At 38.8% G+C, this 23,254-nt stretch overlaps 1 protein-coding gene across 9 annotated transcripts in view; it reads right to left on the bottom strand.

Moving 5' to 3' along the window:
• The window catches only part of LOC122552829 (tyrosine-protein phosphatase non-receptor type 14-like), a 255,939-nt gene that overhangs the window by 152,871 nt on the left and 79,814 nt on the right, over positions 1-23,254 (bottom strand). For all 9 annotated transcript variants that reach the window (XM_043695826.1, XM_043695822.1, XM_043695825.1 and 6 more), the window contains one exon: positions 8,302-8,611. In XM_043695826.1, the coding sequence (XP_043551761.1) occupies positions 8,302-8,475 (174 nt within the window). In that variant the 5' untranslated portion in view covers positions 8,476-8,611. The remainder of the gene's footprint in view (positions 1-8,301; positions 8,612-23,254) is intronic.

The following is a 23,254-nucleotide window of genomic DNA, read 5'->3' as shown; positions in this document are numbered from 1 at the left end:
TTTCCAGCAACACATTTTCAGCTCTGATCTCCAGCATCTGCAGTCCTCACTTTCTCCTTGATACACATGTTAACTAACAGAAAAAAAATCACTAATAACTTAATTGTTGAAGCAAGGTTAAGTAACCTCATAGCCCAGGCGCCTTAACTTATGATTCTTCAAGTGACCAAGCCAACAATTTCACAGTAAAGAGAATTCTGTGCACTTTGTCACTTCTTAGAGGAGGATTTATCAATTTCTACAATAGATTCACCCAGTTAATAATATCCATAACAGAGCTGTATGCACAATCACAATGAGGTCTAATCTGATCACTTTCTCCCCTGCCTGAAGAAAACAGGCCTGGAGCAAATACCTCAAATGCCACAAGATGGAATTAGAAAAGGGAAATAACAGCTAAACAGAATGATTACTACAATTTAATCATTGCAAAAAAGACCATTACTCTGACACTGGATAGCTTACTCAGTTAAACATTTAACTGCCTCAAGGCAAGAATGAGTGTTTTTTCAACAAATAAGCAATTGGTGAAGAAAACTTTCAGCAGCTCCTTTGGGAATGCGTAGAGCAACTCGAGAATGTTTACAGGCTGAAAATAGTACTTGACATAGATGAAATTACATGATACAAATGGTATCTCTTGGCAATCACTGAGTGAATTACTGAGAGTTTATAGCTGAATATCTTCTAATCCTAATCTCTTATAAGGATACCATGGTGTGTTGACTGTATGGAGTGCCTGGTCACCACTATCAACCATTGCAAAAGCTGAGTGAATCTAACTAAAGTTAGTCAAGTAAATTCAAAGTCTGCATTGTTAAATTGACTAAAATACATGGTTGTAATGTCTAAACGTTAATTTCATTATATAGTTCAAACTGTAAAGTTATGAACAACAAGATGGTTTCATGATTATCATCTGACTCCCATCAATTGCCTGAAGTATTTTTTATTTGGTGAAGGCTCACATAATTGTTTACGCTGAATATTCCTTTCAGGTGTGTCTAATAGAATTGGCAGCCAAATTGAGTTGACAAAATAAATAATTCCAGGTGTGGTTTCCCGAATACTTCCCCACAGGAAATTCCATCCTGAAAGGGTATCGGCCAGTTTGATTTTCTTTTAGTATTCTGCTCCATTGCTGCATCGAGTACTGTGCAATGACAATGCATTCTGGCATTGCCGTATGAGAGAAAAGTAAAGTATTCAGACACTAAACCTATTTGAATCCTGGCTGCTGTTCGTTAACCACAGAATGATCATAGCAACAACCGTGGCTGAAATCCTATGGGCTTTCCAAGTGCTTGTATTGGCAAGGGTTGAGAGACTGGGGAGTGTACTGCACAACTGTAGTGCTGGAGAAAAAGAGAAAAAAACCACATTTATAAATACCACAACGGGACAGGAATTATACTTGGCACTCTGCACTGCATAGGTTTTTAGATAGTTTGACACCGTAGCACAGAACTGGTTGGGCTCTAGCTCTTGACACACTCTAGTCAAAGTTACTGGCCCTCTCGTTGTTCTCTTAGCGCAGATATTGGCACTTGTCTCTCATTGCAACCTCAGCTCATGTATTGGTCATCACCGTTTGTCACTCTCTAGTCCTAATTACTGGTTTTCATTGCTTGTTATTTCCTGTGCTTTGGTACTGACCCTTACTACTCTGTGGACTTGGGCACTGGCTGCTCATTGGGCTCAGGTTACTGACTTCTGGCCTCAAGGCTACTTCCCCTCAGTTACTGCACTATGTCCCATGCTACTCCCAAGTGTTGATCATTGACCTCCAGCTAGACAGGTGTGGAATGGATAGTGGGGATAGGTTGGCATGGGAAGAAAGTACATAGTTGAAAGAAGTGCTTTTTTCACAAAAATACTGATTTCAATGTGTCCATGCTAGCTTAAGGTGAGGTTGAACAGCAAATTCCAGAAACCACAGAAATCACAGTTAAGCACAGAACTGAGGAAGCTGCTGTTAAGCTGCCCTGCTTCTCTAGAAACTGTGCTAGAGTGGTATTTTCTCCATGACTCAAATGATCAAGGATTCATGAATTTAAACAAACGGTCGAATGAACACATCAGTCTATTAATGCAGAAATGCTGCAATGTCTGGATTCTTATCTTTCAGAACACATATTAAACCAAAATCCTTCCTGCCTGATCAGTCAGATGTAAAAACACCCAATAACACAATCTAAACAAAAGAGTTGGAATACTTCCCTGTGTCCTGGCTAGCAAACTCAATTTACTTTCTTGGTCTTAATTCAATCATCACTCATTCCTTTACTGTTTGTGGTGCATGCAAACTGACTGTTGCATTTGCCTATACAGACTAATACGTTATAGAGTAATTTTATATACACGGAATGCCCTGTGATGTCTTGAGGTCATAATAAATCACAAAAACTGATGCAAGTTCATTCTTTGCATTGAGCAGGAGATCCACGTCCTATTCTTGAAAAACTCCAGTTGCTTCCTCCCATCTGGACAGAATTCAAAAGATCCCAGAGAGCCCACCCTTCAGACCACCACCTACCCACTACTACACCTAATAGCTAGTTGAGTAGCTGGAACCTGTCTGTCTCCAAGGGCATCACAGCATAATCAACCCTGATAACTATGCCTGCACTTCCCAGCACATGCCATTCACTAGTGATCCAGAGTGGCAACCTCAAAGCATTATTTCTTTCCTTGACAGATGACACTGGATCAAAATGTACTCCAACCAGGCAGTTGTCAGGTTACTCAGCACAACAAAAGATTAAATTTGGGCATTTCCAATAATGAACAAGCCCCACACTGTGTTTACTTACTCAATAAATCGGTTAACGCTGGACATATTGAGGAATCCACTGGGCGTGCTGTGACTGCAGTTGATAAAAATATTAATGACCTCTTCTAAAAAAAAGCCAAAGCAAAAACATTTTCCCGAAGGATGTCGTCAGACAAAAGATTATATATAAGTTTACTTTATCTGTATCAGCTATAAGAAAAAAAAAAGTAGATTCCATTCACTGAAATAAAAATTTGAAAGGAAACAGCAATGGTCCAGGTTTCATGGTAAACATATCAGTGAGACTATTAGCACTCATTAAAGTATAAATTGGACAGGAACTTCCTTCATTTATCTAAGCATTATTAAATGCAGATATCAGGAAGTCACTGTCTTGAGTTAGCCTGCTTCTCCACACACGTTTTTACACTTTTAACTCGCAGAGAGACTTGGCACTGAAACAGTGTGAAGTTGCAAAACTTTACAACTGAACTCACCAGAAAAAGTTGGGAGTTATTCATTGGAATGAATAAATATTAGCAGTACAATGGAGTCTGAATTTCTGACAAGCAAACTCTCTGGATGGAAAATTATCGGAGTCTCATTCCTTCACATTTTAATTATTGATAGAAAATTGTATAAATGAGTTGAAATAAGCTTCAAGTCTTTGCATATTTTATTTCTCTCCCATCATTCTTTTCGATCTCTTCCTTTGACTTTCTGCACATAACCTGGCAATGAGTTAACTATTTTAGTTTACATTTCCCAGTTTTGAGGGTCTGCCTCTGCAAGGATTCATTAATCTGATTGGTTCAGTAGATTGTTTGCACTGACATCAAATCTCCTGTAGAGGGTACTGTGTTAAAACAGCTTTATAATCAAAGAATTCTAGTTAAAAATTAAGCCTATGGACAGTTTATGGCCAAGTGTAACTGTGATGAATAATTAGCAGTATCAGCTTACCTCTGGCAAATTTGAGTTATAGGAACATATAGTCACCATTTATATTGTCTATGTGTTTATAACCACAAGAAATTAACTTTCAAACAAAATTTTGTTCTTGAGTAAAGTATCTAAAAATGTGCTTATTTCGGTAGATCATGTTTCCACAAACTACAATAATAACTATGTTCAAGATATGCAATGACAAAAATCAGCTTTACTATATTAATATATCTTGCATAACTGCAAATTCAAATTCTGATGCTATTGTTAGGAACATTCCATTTGATACATTCAATCTAAATAGGCCAACTACATAAAATCTCTTTTCGGGAGAGATTTAATGTCTATGAGCACCCAATAGCATGATGTCTAAAGAAAGGTCAACGGTAGGTTGAAAAAAAGGAAATCATAATCAATCAATCATTCTCAAGCCACCACCATTTGTAAAATATCACAACATGATGTTTGTCAACAGTTTTTACGGAGAAGACATTAGCAGATCCATTACCAGGATGCTGACACCATGAGTTTTAAGGAGGAAGTGAGGACTGCAGATGCTGGAGATCAGAGTCGAGAGTGTGGTGCTGGAAAAGCACAGCCGATCAGGCAGCATCTGATGAGCAGGAGAATCAACGCTTCAAGCATAAGCCCATCATCAGGAATGCTGATAAAGAGCTTATGCTTGAAACGTCAATTCTCCTGCTCATCGGAGCCTTTTCTAGCACTACACTCTTTGACCATGTACTTTAATGGTTATAAATGCACAAATAGTTTCAATTGCTGGTTATTGAAAGTAAACTCTCCTGATCGGAGGGAAAAACTTTAAATAAAACATGTTTTAAAAACTATTCAAAAGGATTATTAAAATTAGAAAATGCGACCATGTCACAATCAGAAAATCTTATTTGTTGAAGAGACAGCACAAATCAAAAAGTGTACACTGACATAAGCAGTGAGGCATGGGAAAAACCCTACTCACAATCTGTAAACACAGCTGATTTAGTATTGAAAATTTGTATTTTAATTTGGAAAAATACTTGCATCTATCATCAACATTTCATCAATTTTTCAGCCTACCTCACACATTAAAACTGCAATCAGTCAAGATTAGAGTGGTGCTAGAAAAGCACAGCAGGTCAGACAACATCTGAGGAGCAAGAAAATCAACGTTTCAGGTAAAAGCCCTTCATCAGAAAACGTTGCTGTCCAAAACGTCGATTTTCCTGCTTCTCAGATGCCGCCTGACCTGCTGAGCTTTTCCAGCACCACTCTAATCTCGACTCTGATCTCCAGTATCTGCAGTCCTCACTTTTGCCTTAAAACTGCAATCGTCAGTCACAGCACATGCCCAAGAGGCATGGCTCACTGACTCTTCCTGACCTTTCATCTGTCTTCAACATGGACACTTGTAAAAATAAAGCACCTTTAATTGTTAGGCACCTCTCAGATGCTTTATAAATCAAAATTTCACACAGTCAAAAAGCTTAATTAAAGGGGTAGGTTTTAAAGAAAGTAGATAACAAAGATAGAGAGTCAGAAAGTTCCAAGTTTAAACTCTCGGTAACTAAAAACATGATCACCACTGGTGGAGACAACCACACCACTATCCTCAACCTATTGCTACCACAATCCACCTCTGCATTATGCCCACTCATCACTCTGCTTTTAACCATTGCATCAAATATCCACCACAGGGTCCTCTGTTTAATGTTCATATCAACCAAGGGTTGAATCCATAGATTCACCTCATGATTTTCATAGCTAGTTTTAAACCATTTAAATCAGCTTCCTGATAGGCACACCAACTGTTATGAAGGCCTCATGTTTAATAATTTTTAATTACTCTCTTACCACAGAGGAGGTGCCATTGCACTAGTGGTTAGCTAAGATGGTTCCACTTTTCAAAACAGGCGGTAGAGATTAACCAGGAATTACAGACTCGTGTGTCTCACATCATTGGTAGGTAAACTAGTGAAGGAAACTGAAGGAAAGAATTAATGTCCACTTGGAGAGGCAAGGTTTGATCAGGGATAACTAAGCATGGCTTTGTCAGGGGGAGATCACACCGAACATGTTTAATTGAATGGGAGGTGAGCAGGTGTGCAGATAAGAGAAATGAAGTTGAAGTATTTTATGTGGATTTCAGATTAGCCTTTGACAAGGCCCCACAGAGGAGACTGAAAAAGAAAGTAAAAACATATAACATCTGGTGTACTTAGCAAGTTGGATCCAAATTGGCTTTTTGTGGTAGAACATGGAGTGTGCTAATAGAAGGCTATTTGTGTGATAGGAGTCCAGTGTACAGTATTTCTAATTGTGATATGTGTAAATGAAATAGAAGAAACTAATGGGGTTGGGGATTAAGCAAAGAGAGGTGTCAAGTTTGTAGATGACACAACAGTTAGCTGGGTGGTTGAAAGTGAGCAAGTGGCCTTAGGTTACACAAGCATGGGGGCAGATTGATCTGAAGTCAGATGAACAGATAACTGACACATAGCATTGAAGCATAAGGTGATGCATTTTGGAAGAAGGAACAGGGAATAGTCAAATGGATGGCAGGGCACTGGAAAGCTCAGAGAAACGGAAGAACCTTGCGGGGCCTTGTCCATGCTGTACAATTTACAAAAACAGGGAGGTTATGTGAGAACTGTACAGCACTTTGGTTAGGTCACATTAAATAATCACTGTGTAAGAGTATGAAAAAAACAAAAAAAGTTAGTAAGTGATGGTGTTCCTCTGGAGAGTGCAGAAACAGAAGCTGAATAACCTCCTTCGAAAGTAAAACACTTTGTGATTCTGTGAGAATGGAAGACCTATCCTGGAGTGATTTATGAAAAGTAACCAAAGCTAAGCTATTAGCATTAGCAGACTAGTTGAAGTTTGAATTTTAAAAAGAGGTAAAGAAAGCAGACACTGGAATATTTACATAGCATTTGAAATTGGCTAGGGACAAGAAAATTGAGTCAAGATTAGAGTGGTGCTGGAAATGTACAGCAGGTCAGGCAGCATCCGAGGAGCAGGAAAATCGACGTATCAGGCAGGAGCCCTTCATCAGGATGCTGCCTGACCTGCTGTACATTTCCAGCACCACTCTCATCTTGACTCTAATTTCCAGCATCTGCAGGCCTCACTTTTGCCTACAGGAAAATTGAATCAAATTAGACAGAATTCAGTTGCTGATGAAGGAGCTTGAATTAAAAAATGAAAAAATAAATTTAAAAACCTTAAATATGGAAAAAGTAGAGAATTTAAGAGAAATGAATGGGGGAAAGAAAAAGGAAAGTGCTTAAAAGGCTGAAATTGGAATTATGAAAGGAAGAGAAAGGAAAACGAAGAAGCGAGGCAGGAAAGAGAAAGGGAATACCTGCTTAGAAAGCTCAAAAAGAAAAAGCTGAATGTCTTAAGCTCAAGAACATTCCCTAATGGGGCAGAATGTAAGGGCAACCCAAAACGTAGCAGGAAACTGTATCAATTTGTGCAAGACCTCTAAAAGTCTGACAAAAAAGGGACTTTAAATGATTTTTCACCTTGTTTTGCCAAGTTAAACAGATGAGGTGGCCAAAAGTTAACTGGAGCTGGTCATGAAAAGTAGGGAGAACAGAAGTTTGTGCTTTGTTTTCCAAGGAGGCTGCGACACAGATTATGGATGGCAAACAAAAGACTACTCTCAATGCATATAGTTGGCCTGAGACTTACAGACAAAACTTTAATCATGGGCCAAAAGATCCAGGTACAAGTTCCACCTGCCTTAGACAGATGCCTGAACAGGTTGATTAAGAATAACCAGAAATAGAATGCTTATTTAACAAGCGCTCCTGTGGTGCAGTGGTAATTCCCTTGCGCTGGATCAAAAGGTCTGGCTTTCAAGTCCCACTGTTCCAGGAGACATGTTACAACATGCTTAAACAGGTTGACTAAAAATATCAATAATTGTTATCCAGGATAGTAGTAAATTAGCATCCAGCACAAATTTGAAAAGTCAAACATAATTCCATAATAAAACAAATCAAAGTAAACAGAGTCCAGAAATGTGCAGTTAGCTGGATTGGACATGCTAAATTGCCCTGTACTATGCAGGGTTGTGCAGGCTAAGTGCCATAGTAAGTGTGGGGTTATGGAGACAGGTTGGGAGTCTGAGTGGGATGCTCTTTGGAGGGTCAGTGCAGACCTAATGGGCCAAATAGCCTCTATCTGCACTGTGGGGATTCAATGATTATATGAAATATATTTACTGGAAGAATGAATGAGTAAAAAAAAACAGTTGGGTGCATACAAATACCAAGACTTCTAATTAATATTTTACTTCTATGCTTGCAGTTCCTCTCCCAACACCTTCACTCAAATTTCTCCTCCTTAGAAGCAAAAACTTCCCTTACAAATGTGTTGATGTTGAGAAATTACTGTATTACCATCATGCAAAATAGAATTGACATACATGATGATTCATTACATCTGACAGACACATCATTCACATTTTATCAAGTTCTGAAAAAGCCTGGTGTATAATTCCAAGGAGTTCCTTTATTTACGAATTACAAAGTTATGTTTTATTATTACATGATTCACACATTAAATTCACCTACCTCACGCAACTCCAACCGTTGAGACACTGCCTCCAAGCATTCCTGTCCAGTACTCTCCATGGAGAACGTGCATTCAATGACACTGCTATCCAGCAGCTGTATGCGTGTCACAAAGCAGTTCTTGCTCAGAACATTGTACCGTCTGGTCCTCCTCAATTTCAGCCTGAAAGGCATGGCTCACTAGCCTCCAAAACTGCCTCTCCCAGAATGGAATCCTTCAAACTGTTTGCCTGTTGTCTCACAGCTCCTGTCCTGCTGAGGGTGAAAACAGCTACCCCTTTCCTGGTGACATTTAAATATTTCAGACTTCCTGTGAACAACAAGATTGGGATAAGGTTAGAATCATGTTTGAAAGGGCAGTTTTGAACATAATGTTAAAGCTAGAAACAAAGAATATTGAAACATCTACAAGACTCATCTTAATACAGGGAAATCCAATTCTTGCAATGAAAATAGATCTTTCTTTCATAATGAACATATAAACTCAATACATACGTGTGCCATAAGATAGTTTACGAACAAGTACAGGTTGCTTTCAGAAAAGGTAATCAATTCCGGAGAATTCATTTCTTGAGCACTTTTTGAATCAGGTGTAGAATTTAATGCACTTAACAGTCAGTTTGGAGAATTATCAGGGCACTTCAGCACTCGAAGATGTTTGTCTCACCCCAAATCAATCGCAGGGCAGTATAAATTGGCAACAGCAATCAGGGAAAGTCACTGGAGGTCAGCTTTTGAGGGGGAAGAATATTCACTAATATTGTAGTGATGTCTCAATAAGACAAGATAGCTTTTTATTGTTCAAAAGAACTTGGTTTCACCAGCTAAGCCAGCAGCTGTTGCTCATTTCTAACTGCTCAAGAGACACAGAGAGAGACAGAGACAGACAGAGACAGATGGACAGTCAGCTTCTTAAACCACTGCCATCCTTACAGTGTAGAGATACATAAAGTGCTATTAAGAAGGCAGTTCCAGGATTTTGACCCAACAACAGTGAAGAAACAGCAATAAAGTTCCAAGTCAAGGCAGTAGGAGGCTTGGAAGTGAACTCATAGGTGGCACTGTTGTCATTTATCTGTTGCCCTTCTAGGTCGGAGCTGACAGAATTGGAAGGTGCTGACAAATTTGTCTTGATGAGTTACTGCTCTGCAACCTTTTGCTTGCACACACTGCTGCCACTGTGTCGATGATGCCAATCATGTTGGATGGGATGCCAATCAGTTTGGTGAGGGGGGGGGGGGGGAAATAGGGGGTGAGGTTGCTGTGTCATAAATAGTGCTGAGTTTCTGGAGTGCTTTTACAGCTACATCCATCCAGGTACATTGAGAGTTTTCCAGCACACTTGAACTCTGCAGATGATGGACAGGCCATCATCTCATACAACCACTGTTTACATGGCTGGCTCAATTCAGTTCTCCTGATCAATGGAAATCCTCAAGATGCCGATCCTGGAATATTTAGCAACCAAGGACAATTGTTGGGTTCTCTTTCTGGAGATGGCCATTACCTGGAAAATATGTAGCTACTTGCCATTTAATCACCCCAAGCCTGGATGTTGTTCAGATCTTGCTGCAATTGGACATAACTGCTTCAGTAGCTAAGGAGTCATGAATGATGCTGTATATTCTACAATTATCAGGGAACATCCCAAAGTCTGACCTTATGATGGAGGGAAGGTCACTGATAAAGCAGTTGAAGATAGTTGGGCCGAGAACACTGCCCTGTGGAATTCTTGCAGAGCTGCCCTAGAGCTGAGATAACTAACTTCAACAATAACTATCTTTCTTTGGTCAGATAGGAGACCAACCAAAAGAGAATTTTCCCTTCAATTCCCATTGATTCCAGTTTTTCTAGAGCTCCTCTATGTCAAACTCACTCAAATATTGTCTTGCTTTCAAATTGTCAAGACTTGGACCAAACTGTAATGAGGCCAGGAGCTGAGTGGCCCTGCTGGAACCTAAATTAACATCAATGAGCAGGTTATTCCTGAGCAAGTACAGCTAGATTGCACTGTTGGCATATTCTTCTATCACTTTGCAGATGATCGAGAGACAGAACAGTGATTGGTCAGGTCGGATTTATCCCACTTTTTGTGGACAAGTCAGGCAATTTTCCACATTCCCAGATAGGTGTTGGGCTTTAGGTTAAAAACAAAGTTTGGCTAGAAGCACGTCTGCCATACACATTTTGAGCGCAATTGCCAGAATGTTGTCAAGACATGTACCCTTCAAGTATTTAGTGCCCTCAGCTTTTCCTTGATGTCACATGGCATGCATCAAATTGATTAAAGACTGGCCTCTGAGGCAATTGACCTCAGGAGGAGACGGAGATGGATCATCCACTCAGCATACTTGCTGAAGGTGGATGTAAATAAATTGAATCTCATCTCATCTTTTGAGCTGACACAGGGTTCCTCCATCACTGATGAATGGGGACTACTTGTGAAGTCTGTTCCTTCTGTTAGTTATTTATTTAAATTGTCTACCACCACTCACAACCGGAGGTGGCAGGGGTGCTAAGCTTAGATCTGATGTATTGGTTGTAGTCAGAGCCAAAAGGTAGTAGACTGGTTTAATGTTGATATTAACAGTAGGGCAAGATTTTAAATGATTCAAAACCGATCCATTAACTAGGGTTATAAAGCACATTCCTGTGTAAACATGTTCCATTCTTAACCCACATTCTTTATGCATTCTAGTAACCTATCATATTAACTGCATATCATAAAGCTATAAGAAGTCCATTATAAAGTCCTGTTAGATGTTGAGAAATGTTACAATACCATCAAAGGATTTTTAAAATACTATTGTGTATTTAATGAATTTGGGGTAAGCTAGCTTGAATAAATGATTTATCAGGAATTATTTTCTGTCTGCAAATCTTCAATTGCCAACAATGGTATGGCATTAGATTATTAACTCCGATTTGATAGCTCAGGTGGTGGCCCTTTGGCCCATCATGTCCATGCTGGTTACCAAAAGATCTGAACACACTAATCCCGTTTTCCAGTTTTTGGCCTATAGTGCTGGAGGGTATGGCAACACAAGTGAAGATCTAAGTGCTGCGTAAATGTTGAAAGTGTTTCTGATTCAACCACGTTTTCAAGCAGTGAGTTCTAGCCTCTCACCACCCTCAGTGAAAGTATTTCTGAACTCTAAGCCTTCTACATCTTACTCTAAATCCATACCCTCTGATTATTAACTCTCTACTAATAGAAAAAATGCTTTCCTATCAACACCATGTCTCTCAATCGTATAAATCTCTATCAGGTCCTTTCTCAACTTGTGCCTCTCCAAGATTCATGCACACTAAGTGCCTCTGACCATTTTGGGAAAGCAAATCTTAGCAGGGCTTATACACATAATGGAAATGTGTTGCTGGAAAAGCGCAGCAGGTCAGGAAGGCCCTAGGGAGTGTTGCTGAACAAAGAGACCTTAGAGTGCAGGGTCATAGCTCCTTGAAAGTAGAGTCACAGGTAGATAGGATAGTGAATGCAGCGTTTGGTTTGCTTTCCTTTATTGGTCAGAATACTGAGTACAGGAGTTGGGAGGTCATGTTGCAGCTGTACAGGACATTGGTTAGACCGCTGTTGAAATATTGCGTGCAATTCTGGTCTTCTTCCTATTGGAAAGATGTTGTGAAACTTGAAAGGATTCAGAAAAGATTTACAAGGATGTTGCCAGGGTTGGAGGATTTGAGCTATAGGGAGAGGCTGAACAGGCTGGGGCTGTTTTCCCTGGAGCGTCGGAAGCGGAGGAGTGACCTTATAGAGGTTTACAAAATTATGAGGGACTTGGATAGGATAAATAGACGGAGTCTTTTCCCTGGGGTAGGGGAGTCCAGAACTAGAGGGCATAGGTTTAGGGTGAGAGGGGAAAGATAAAAAAAAAGTGACCTAAGGGGAAACTTTTTCACGCAGAGGGTGGTACGTGGTGGAGGCTGATACAATTGCAGCATTTAAGAGGCATTTGGATGGGTATATGAATAGGAAGGGTTTGGAGGGATATGGGCCAGATGCTGGCAGGTGGGACTAGATTGGGTTGGGATATCTGGTCGGCATGGACGGGTTGGACCGAAGGGTCTGTTTCCATGCTGTACATCTCTATGACTTTGTTTATGTGGCTCGTCAGCTAAGTTCCAAGTCAACAGTGAACTCCAGATGTTGATGTGGTAATTCAACAATAGTAATACCATTGAACATCAAGGGAAATGGTTATATTCCCTCAATGAAAATGGTCATGACTAGGCATTTCTGCAATACAAATGTAATTGGTCACTTGCCAGCCCAAACTAGAATGTGTTACATTTCTGTACAGACTGCTTCAGTGTCTGAGAAGTTGTAAATGGAACCAAACACTCTGAAATTGTGACTGAGAAATCATTGATGGAAGAAAATAAGCTGATTGAATCTCGGTCACCAACTGCATAAAGTTCCTCAGCGTGATGTCCTGGGATTGAGATGATTGACCTGTAACAACCAGAATTGTTTTTGTATTGGCTATAATTCCAACCAGTTGAGAAATTTTCCTTGGTGATTCTCATTGACTTCAATTTTACAAGGTCTCCTCATTGCCCCATTGGGGTCAAATATTGCCTTGACATCCTGGGCAGACACAGCAGGCCAGGCAGCATCGGAGGAGCAGGAGAATCGACGTTTCGGGCATAAGCCCTTCTTCAGGGATGAGGGTTGGACCGAAGGGTCTGTTTCCATGCTGTACATCTCTATGACTCTGTTTATGTGGCTAGTCAGCCAAGTTCCAAGTCAACAGTGAACTCCAGATGTTGATGATGTGGAAATTCAACAATAGTAGTACCATTGAAGAAGGGCTTCCTGAAGAAGGGCTTATGCCCGAAACGTCGATTCTCCTGCTCCTTGGATGCTGCCTGGCCTGCTGTGTTTTTCCAGCACCACATTTTTCAACTCTGGTACTCCAGCATCTGCAGTCCTCACTTTATCCTGGGCAGACACTCCAATCTCACTTATCTATGGAATTAAGCTCCTTTTTCAATGTTTGGACCAAAGTATTTTCAAGGTCTGCAATCCTGTGGTCTAGGCAGAATCCAAAATGAGCAATGATGAGCAAATTATCACTAAGTTCCTGGTCCTAAACAACTGTGTCAATAACACCTTCCACTGCCTTCTTGATGACTGAGTAGACTGATGGGGCAGAAATTGGCCATTTTGGATTTGCCCTTTTTTTTGTGGCTAGGATAGAAGTTGGTGATTTTCCACTTTGCTGTCTAGATGCCAGTGTTGTAGTGTACTGGAACAGCTTAGCTGGAAATGGAAACTGGTTCTGGCATTCAAATCTCCAGCACTTACAGCTAGGTTGCTGTCAGGACTGATAGTCTTTTCAAAATAAGTGTGCTTAGCAGTTTGTTAAGATCAAGTGCAGCAAATAGAATTGGATAAAGACTGGTATCTGTGATGAAAGAGAAGTTGGAAGATGGCAGAGATGCATCATTGATTTGGCAGTTGTGGCTGAAGACAGCTGAAAATGCAGTAGTCAGGTGTTTACTGACTTCCAATTTTGAGGATAAGGATGTTAATGAAACCTCCTCCATCAACTATTCAATTATTCATCACCACTCATGACTGGCTGCACCAGACAGGAATGCAGAATTCGGAGCTGGTCCATTAATTGTGGGATTTCTTGGCTCAGTCCACAACAATCCACTACAGCTGTTTAGCATGCACATGATTCTGTGTTCATCAAGTTACAACTCATTTTTGGTAATGGAATAAGTCAGAGTGCGGGGACTCCTAACTCTGGTAGTCCTGAAGCATGAATTCCTTGAGGCCCGGGTCACCTTGCAAAAGCCCTGGAGCTGGTTTTGAAGATCCCTTGCACAGAAGATGAACTCTATTAATGTAATTTCTTTTCATTCTTTTGTAGCTCAAAATGGGACTGTATTATGATAAAAAAAACACCACTGTATTTTTCTAAATATAAATGTTACAACAAATAACTTATAACTCAAAAGAAAATGGATGGGAATGGTAAAGTGATGGACATGCTGCTCCAGGTGGTTACAGACTGTAATTCAACAATCATTCCACTGTTCATGGTCCATAGTAACTCAGATTCACAGTTTTGAACCACAAATCTGTTCAAAACCTATTCTTTCTTTTTGTATAGAACATAATGGCATGCAATCTCAGTGCAAAAATGGAAATTCATCAAGGAAAGTATGGTGGTCACTGCTACTGGCCTTGTCCTGTATGGTTCAGCTGTGACAGGCAGGTTGCAGAAGATGAAATCATGTAGATTTTTCCCTCCTGTTGGTTATCTCAACATTTACTGCAGACCCAGTTCAGCAGATTTACAGGATTTAACCGGCTAGGTCAACAGCACTGATCTTGAGCCATTCATGGTGTATGAAATTCACCACCAAGAGTACATTCTGTGCCCTCCCATCATCAGTGATTCCTTAAATTTATATTCAATATGAAGGAGTAATGATTAATCAGTTTTTGGATGTGCATGCATGTGTTGGTTAACAACAGAAGCTTTCCTTACTGATGTTTGCTCTGATACCATGTGGCTTCATTGGGTTTACAGTCAACGTAGAGGATTCCTGAAGCCATACTCACCTGGTTGTAAACCATTCTGGCACCAATTGTTGTGGTCCAACTTGCTGGTCGGCCAAGACATTTCCAGACAAAAATTGGCAGAATCCAGGATATTAGTTGAAAGGTATGATACAGTATTACTACATGGGACAGCTCTCCGAATATTGGCACACGTGTCCAATCATTATTGTTGGAGGACTACTAGTGGGATTGGTTCTCACGATTAGTTTATTTTACTTATAACTATGCAACTGAAGTACACTCATCAATTAACCTATTATATTTTGCTTACTTGTTCCTGGAGATGTTAGTACTGTAATACGTGGCTCAACTTAGCTCAATTTGACAAAGAAATACACAGAGTTTGAACAGAAGGAACACACTCATGGGTTAAGTACAGGGCAAATGCCAAGAGATCCTATTTTAGCCGATTTTCATTTCAGAGAGCTACACTGAGAGCTTCACATTCATATGCGCTCAACCCATTAAATCTAAACACCAAGTTTTTGGTAATCAATAAAAGGAGAGCTAGAAGTGGTATTACTGCCATAAGGCAAGAAAAAGTAAGTAGCAGCTGTATTGTGCATTATCTTTGTTTTAAATTCAATGTTTTAGAAGAGAAGAGGTTACAGTTAACTGATTGTAATCTTTGTATTAGAGTTAACTTTGTAACAATAGTTTAATTTGTAATTGTAATCCTTTTATTACTTAAGTCGATGTAGTGACTAAATGTATAGCATCTCACTACCTCAACATTTATACATTGTTTATTATGTAACATTACTTTACACATACTTTGTAGAACCTAAGTAGTATCTACTTCGTAATTTGTCTTCATTTGTCCTTCGTAGACTTTTGTAATTGTGTTTTATAGGATTAAGACTACAAACAACATTTTTTGCTACGTTCTTGGTTTTAAAAAGAAAAGTAACCCATTCCAGACAGCAAAAATAAAATTGCCTAACAATTGGGGCGGCATAATGGCTCAGTGATTAGCACTGGGTCCCAGGTTCGATTCCAGCCTCAGGTGACTGTGTGGAGTTTGCACATTTTCCCCGTGTCTGCGTGGGTTCCTCCGGGTGCTCCAGTTTCCTCCCATAGTCCAAAGATGCGCAGGTCAGGTGAATTGGCTCTGCTAAATTGCCCATAGTGTTAGCTGCATTAGTCAGAGGGAAATGGGTCTTGGTGGGTTACTCTTCGGAGGGTCGGTGTGGATTGGTTGGGCCGAAGGGCCTGTTTCCACACTGTAGGGGAATCTAATCTAATCTAATCAAATGACTTCTTAAATTTGATTTAAAGAAAGGCTTGCACTAATTAAGCAAACCCTGAGACTATGACTTCAGAGTATCAATCATGAGGACATGACAACATACTTCAGTAACCGAAACAAATGGGCAAAGAGATCATAAAATATCTTTTACTTTAGCAAGCAATCATAAAAGAATAGAGACTGACTATAAATGAGAAATGTGGTCCTGAGTAATGGAGCTTCAAAAGGGAACCTATCAGGATAGGTTGGGGGATGACAACATCATCTTAAAGGGACCATTACAGATTGATCCTGCACTCCTAACCTAATTAGAAAGGAGTTTTGTCTCACCTAGGCCATTCAGAATGCAATAAAGTCATTGATCATGTTGCGGGTGTGGTGTGGAAAGAGTTAGCAACTGTAACTTCCAGTGCAAAGGTGCACACCTAGTTTGAATTTGCTATCCAATTAAAAAGCAGAACTGCCCAGAGGAATTGGAACAGACCAGAGGTTGTGTCAACCCTGCATCTTAAGCCAAACTGGAAAGCAAGAACCACAGTACACCCAAAGAGTCCTGCTCTGTTAAATGTTACTTTATGAAATTAAGTAACAATTCCTGAGTTACCTCATTAGACTGTCTTTTGTTGCCTGAATAATTAGTCCCAGCCAGACATATATAAAAAATGGGATTTGATTCTAAATTGTAGTCTAAAACTTACAATGTGGAGGATTTCACAAGGTGAACTGGGCTGGGTGCCCTGTACTATGCAAGATGATTATCAAGTTCTATTCTTATACTCTTTTATCATAGTTGTCCTGCATGACACAAAAACTCATCTTACAATCTGTGCTTTGCATTCTACAACTAGGGCTTTTAGATTGGATACTTTGTATACAAAATTGCCATTTGTTTGATTATATATTAAAATGAAATTAGAGTACATCATGGCATCCAATTTGACTTTGCACACTTCATACAGGTGACAGACAACTTTAAAATATCAGGCGCAATCTGAAACTTCAATTTCAATCTGCAAAATTATTTGACCATACAACAATCAATTAAACAACAAAAACAAAGATCTGTGGATGCTGGAAATCAGAAACATAAACAGTAATTCCTGGAGAAACTCAGCAGGTCTGGCAGCATCTTTGTGGAGAAAGCAGAGTGAACATTTCAGGTCCACTGACCCTTCTTCAGAAGTGTTCTGAAGAAGGGGTTCACTGGACTCAATGATAACTCTGTTTTCTCTCCACAGATGCTACCAGACCTGCCGAGTTTCTCCAACAATTTCTGTTTTTGCAACAAGTGATTAACCTAACCTCAGGCTATGTTTACTTTCAGCAATTAGATTTGCTAGCTTAAATAACGGCCATCTTGTGCTCCAGGTTGGCAGCACTATGCATTATGTTTCGTAAACTAGTACGATTCAAATATAGCAAACTACCACTGCAATTCTAAAACCATATAAATTTACTTTATACAGAAAACATTACATATTAAGTGGCATATCAATACATTTTAGCATGTTTTCTGTTGCATGTTTCAATGTCATATTGCATGAAATTTGTTGCAGTGATTATGTTCCATTTTATTTCACAAAACAACGTCTGATCACAGCTAGATATACATCATTAAGCAGTAGGAAATGAAAACCAACAACCATCAAATAAAATGGTAAGTAAATGGGTGAACTAACCTTTACAATTGCAAATATTTTGATTATTTTTCCTCCCTTTAGACAAATGACTGGTTTTATCCACAGTCAAATCTCAGTAGAGACAATGTAGTAAATTTCTAGTCCTGGACTAATAGTAGTATATCTTTAGAAATTCATTTTACAGGGGAATTGAAGAACAGGATTTACACACAACCAATTCAAGTTAGAAAATCAATAACAAGGTAATTAAGCTGAACTGACAAGATAATAAATCAGCTTCAGCTGTTGTACTGCATCCAGTTCTAGGCATTGCATTTTCAAAAAGGATATGAAGCTGTTAGGGAACATGCAGTAGAGGTTTACAACAGTGAAGCTTCTCATCTTTGGAGCCAGTTATGAAGATAGATAATCTTCTCTTCTTTGAGGAGAACAGAGCAGAGATCTGATTAAAGTATTCAAACTTAGGAGCAATTTAGTCACAGTAACTAGGGAAAGAATGTTCCCACTCATGAAATTATTAAGAAACAGAGGGTACATATTTAAAGTAATGGTTGAAAAATGCAAGAGGTACTGTGTGTGAGTATCTGGATGGCACTGTCCAAGCATGTTCAATTGATGCATTCAAGAAATTTGAAGATTACAGGAAGAATAATGTAAGCAATGGCACTAAGTGAGAATCTCATTTGAAGAGTTGGCGCAGACTTGATAGGCTGAATGGTCTCCTCCTATGTAGCAAAACTGTGATATACCAGTAAAAATGTTGAGAATAAATTTAACTGTGGAATCGTTCATTATACCTATGCATTCCTCCAATACATTTAAATCAAAGGCTTTGATCTCTGAAATACTTAGTTTTGGAGCTGAGATTATGTTCATTGTTGAACAAGTAGTTACAATGGTACACAGTCTGAATATATGAACTACTAAGTTCCATAGCACATTGACATTACTCAAAGGCAGATTTTTCACAGGACAGATTGTAATTTAGGCATTTGTCAACAAGAAAAACTCTAGCTCCCTTACTTCAAGTATTCCACAAAAACCCCTACAAATATTGTCTAGAAAAATGTATTAATACTTAACTCACTAGCATTGTAATTACCTATCCAAGGGATATTTTGCCTTACTCCCTCTGAACAGAGAAGCATCTTCAGATTAAATACCTGTATACACACACACACTTTAAAAAAAAAATCTTATTACCCCAGCTGAACACTATAAAATGCAGCCTCTTCAGAAAGGTTTTTGTGAACAGAATCTTTCACTGCATAGTATGTACGATGTAACTATGTTCTAACATGAGCTCTAATGAGCATCTGTACATATTATATAACCATCACATTTAGTTAGAACATGACACAACAAATACTTTCACTTAAAATTTGAGGTACATTTTGCTGAGATGCTCCAGAATTTTTATCAGCACAGCAAATTAAAAATGCTTTCAATCCACTGCCATCAAGACATAGATTTTTTTTTTGTTTGTCTACAATTCATTCAAATATGAAGGTTTGGTTCTAACACACCCAGAACAGGTTTTCTTTTCCATTGCCGTTGGCACATTAGACACCTAGGAATTTCAAACTTGGAACCAAGCACTCTGCAATGTACTATATAAAATTGTGTTGTCAATTCAGAGTACTCAAACAGCACAAGCATCCGCACTTATTAAAAATATTTCGGTGGAGAACAGATGGCTTGTCCAAAGAACATGGATGTGGAAAAAAACAATGATAGGATACCAGTCAAACTTTTTAAAGGAGATTAGAAAGAGAAAATAAAATATTTAGGCTACATTCTTTCTGATCAATTTGGAGACGTGCATAGAATCTTGTGCAGCATTTCACAAAAGATAGTGTTAAGTTTGAGTAGAAATTGGGCATGCAAAACAAATCCTTCAACATTGTAACCACTGGACTAAGCCTGATGCGATTTCAAAGCAATTCTATCAGGAATGGGCTGCCCACCAATTATATTCTGCAATGTTGGCGAGCTACTCATTTCAAGAGCCTATTTTCAAGTGGTAATGCACCACCATTTTTTTTCTCTCTAGATCTCAGCAGATGCACAAGCCCTACACACTCGCCACAGTCTCAGTTTTAATAGCGGATTGGAGACTTGGGCAGAACTCGTGCTACTTTGTGATGGCCAAATGACATCTTAGGACCAAACTTCATAAGTAATTACGGATCCCTGCCTGCGTCTGGAGGAAGCCAATTATAAAAATTGCAGTTGACATAGCAGTCATCAGGGAAAACCAATGTAATTATGCAGGAAGTACTTGGTTATAGTTTTCAATGTCTCACACAAGATGAGCTTTCTTCAGCAGCCAGTAACTCACAAGTTGGAGGCTATATTGACCTTTAAAAATAACGAATTTAATCAATAACAGCTGTAAAGACTGTTGCCCCTTCCTACACATGTGCAAGTCCTGATCAGAAACTGCATTTCACACCAAGCACCATTATGTAGTTAAGCACCTTGGCAGATTTATGTCAATGTTTGATGGAGAACCCCAATAAGGCAGCAACGTCTATCAATCCTGATTTTGATCATATGAACAGACATTCTTTCACTTTTTATCATGCATTTTTGGCAAGTTAAATTTCCACAAATCTGTTATTTATTTTGTTTTCTAACTTAAGAGGAATGCATCGTCTGCATACAATATAAGCAACACAAATGACAGGCAATTGTGCTAACTAAAGGCATCTATGTTGTAATTGTTCTCAAATGGTGATTGGAAATTCACATAAAGCTGTGTTTTACTGGAGAAATATATTGAAAACTCAATCCAAAGATCTATTAACTAAATGTTTTCTGAACTAATTTTTCAGACAGTCTTTGGATTCAGAGCAGATGAAACTGTCTCAAACGGTCATCCTAACTCTTCAAAAAGGTAAATATTTTAAATTAGTGGCCAATATTGTTAAAGAAACAAGAGATTGGTGAATGTACAGAAGCAATAAATAGCTATCAAAAATTTCAATTCCATCCAAGTAATGTTCAACCACAATCTAACTGAATGGTGGTGCTGGCCCAACAGGCTGAATGGCCTGCTCCTACATTCCGATGTAAGAAGCATTTCAGCCAGCATTTAAAATGTCGAAAGCCATTGTTATTTTGAATCAGTCAAATAAATTGGGAAAGTTCAATAAAAAGATATTTGTTTAAGCGAAAGCAAACCTGGAACCATAAGTCACCCAACTGACAGGTCATAGTTATAGTTTGGTCTAAGTGGCAGTAGCAATCAAAGTCATTAATAACCCAGAACTCTAGCCTAAAAATCTGAAAAACGAGTGAATGTTCAAATTCCATGATAGGAATATTAGAATTTGCATTCAGTGAAAACAAAATGTAGAAAGGGAGATCGAAATACAGTAAAAAGCCAACCAGTTAATAAAGGTCCTTTATGGAAAGAGACTTACCATCTTTAATTGGTTTGAAATTTACGACTAATTCTACAATGCCACCTTTGGCTCTATCCTCTTCCTTGCCAGCAACATCCGAAGAATTAATTTTCAAAGTTAATTCAGAAAATTGGACATTAAATATATCAAGGAGCAGAGCTCAGAAAATCAATGTTACACTGTTTCATCAAGATTCAGACCAGACCAATGCAGAGGATGTCAAGACATTTGTGTCTTGTAAATAATGGCTTGAATCATCTGTGTTACAATTTTTCAGAATCTCTCTGCTGGTGCACATAATGCTCTATTACAGTGGTACAGGCAACTATATCATACAAAGCAGAATATCCAGAGCATTAAAATAAATAGTCTGCATGACAGTTATAATTTTCAATAACTCCTCTAAACAAATACATAAATCAAATTGTAATCTCCCAATTAGTACTCGATAGTGCATGTAATTTCTGTACTTATACCACAACCATAGAAAGTAAAATATTTCTAATAGAAAGGTTGAAGTAACACTGTAGACAAAGATCTTACACTTTTGTGATTTTTAATAAAACAAAAAAGTGAATATACATACATGTATATGCAGCTGCAATTTACATGATTCCTTCTGTTTGGAATCTGCCTTTTTATTACAGTGCTTTAATTCTGATCTGTTGCACAAAGTATTTATGTCGTTACTTCAAAAGTAATTCTGTTTGTATGCAAAACATAAATCAGAAGTAAAATACATGCCGCACCAAAGAAATCAACAATTCTGTTCATGCACTTGGACCTCACATGCTGTGGCAGATCGCAATGCTAGTAAACTGATGTCAATACAGAGATTCTGTAGCAAACAATTTCAATACCTTCTCAGGGGTGTGGACTGGCAACCTCTCACCTTGCGAGCAACTGCCTGAGCAACGCAATTATGTTATTCCACAGGAAACTCCTCAAAGCTACAGCATAGCTGGCTCCTTAAAAACGTTAACACCAATCGGTATGCAGAGATTTAGCCAGGAAGTAACAGTCTAATCGAATAACACCAGTAGCACAACTTGGTCCATGGCTAGTTGCAGTTAACTTATGCCTGTTACTGTATGTCTCTGCAATGAGCAGTTTTACAATTTCTCTCTCCTAGGGGGAAAAACGATCCAGTTTCAGGTGTCGTGCCTGTTCTTGTTGTACCTTCTGTTAATGGAATGCTGCTCTGGATACAGTCCAGCATTCCACTTCAGTCAAAACAAACAGAACAGCAACTAAAGGTAATGTGTCATCCTGCAACAGACAATTTGGAAAAGCAACCGGTGAGACCAAATGTAAACATTCAGTGATATTTGTGCTGTGTGCAACTTTCATTCATATGATACCACAAAAAGAACGGGTCCGATATCTAACCACCTGGAGGAACTATAGTTTCTGAAGTTTCAACAAAGTGGAAGGTACTTCAATTTCCTATGTTTCCAGACACATCTCATCAATTACATTCTCCAAAAGTCATCCCCTCCTCCAAAGTGATGTTTCCTCATACTTTTCTCCTCTCATGAGGAAAGTGACATTTTCCCTGCCATAACATTGAATTAATACAATAATTTGGCATTTGTATATTAATAGTGGCTTCTAAAAATACAATTCTATCCTCCCCCCTCTTCTATGCAGCACCACAATTGCACTTTCAATTTTCCTTCTTTTCATTGAGAAATGAAAGTGTGCAAATATTTTGCATGTAATAGTTTAAAAACCACCAAAGTAGCTGATTTCTCTGCAGCACCAAATCTTTTACAGCATATGACACGGAGGCCCTGTCGAGGATGTTGTCTCTGAACATTTTACATCTTTTTTAAGGAATACAACAATGCATAAGGTTATTTTCTCTAATCATATATTTCTTCATCAAAATTCTTTAGAGGAAAAATATTTTCTTTATATGGTAGGTCGTCAATCAAGTCAAGACAGGTGGGATACTTTCCGATATGAAACCAGGCATTTTACACAAGACTCAGAAAAAAATACTGTGCCAATTTGCTACACCTTTACTTGAGAAAATTGACTCCACTTCCAAGATGAT

This window comes from Chiloscyllium plagiosum, chromosome 9 (genome assembly GCF_004010195.1).
Source record: "Chiloscyllium plagiosum isolate BGI_BamShark_2017 chromosome 9, ASM401019v2, whole genome shotgun sequence".
Taxonomy (NCBI): domain Eukaryota; kingdom Metazoa; phylum Chordata; class Chondrichthyes; order Orectolobiformes; family Hemiscylliidae; genus Chiloscyllium; species Chiloscyllium plagiosum.
Note: the sequence above shows the minus strand (reverse complement) of the source record. Positions and strands in the feature narration are given on the sequence as shown.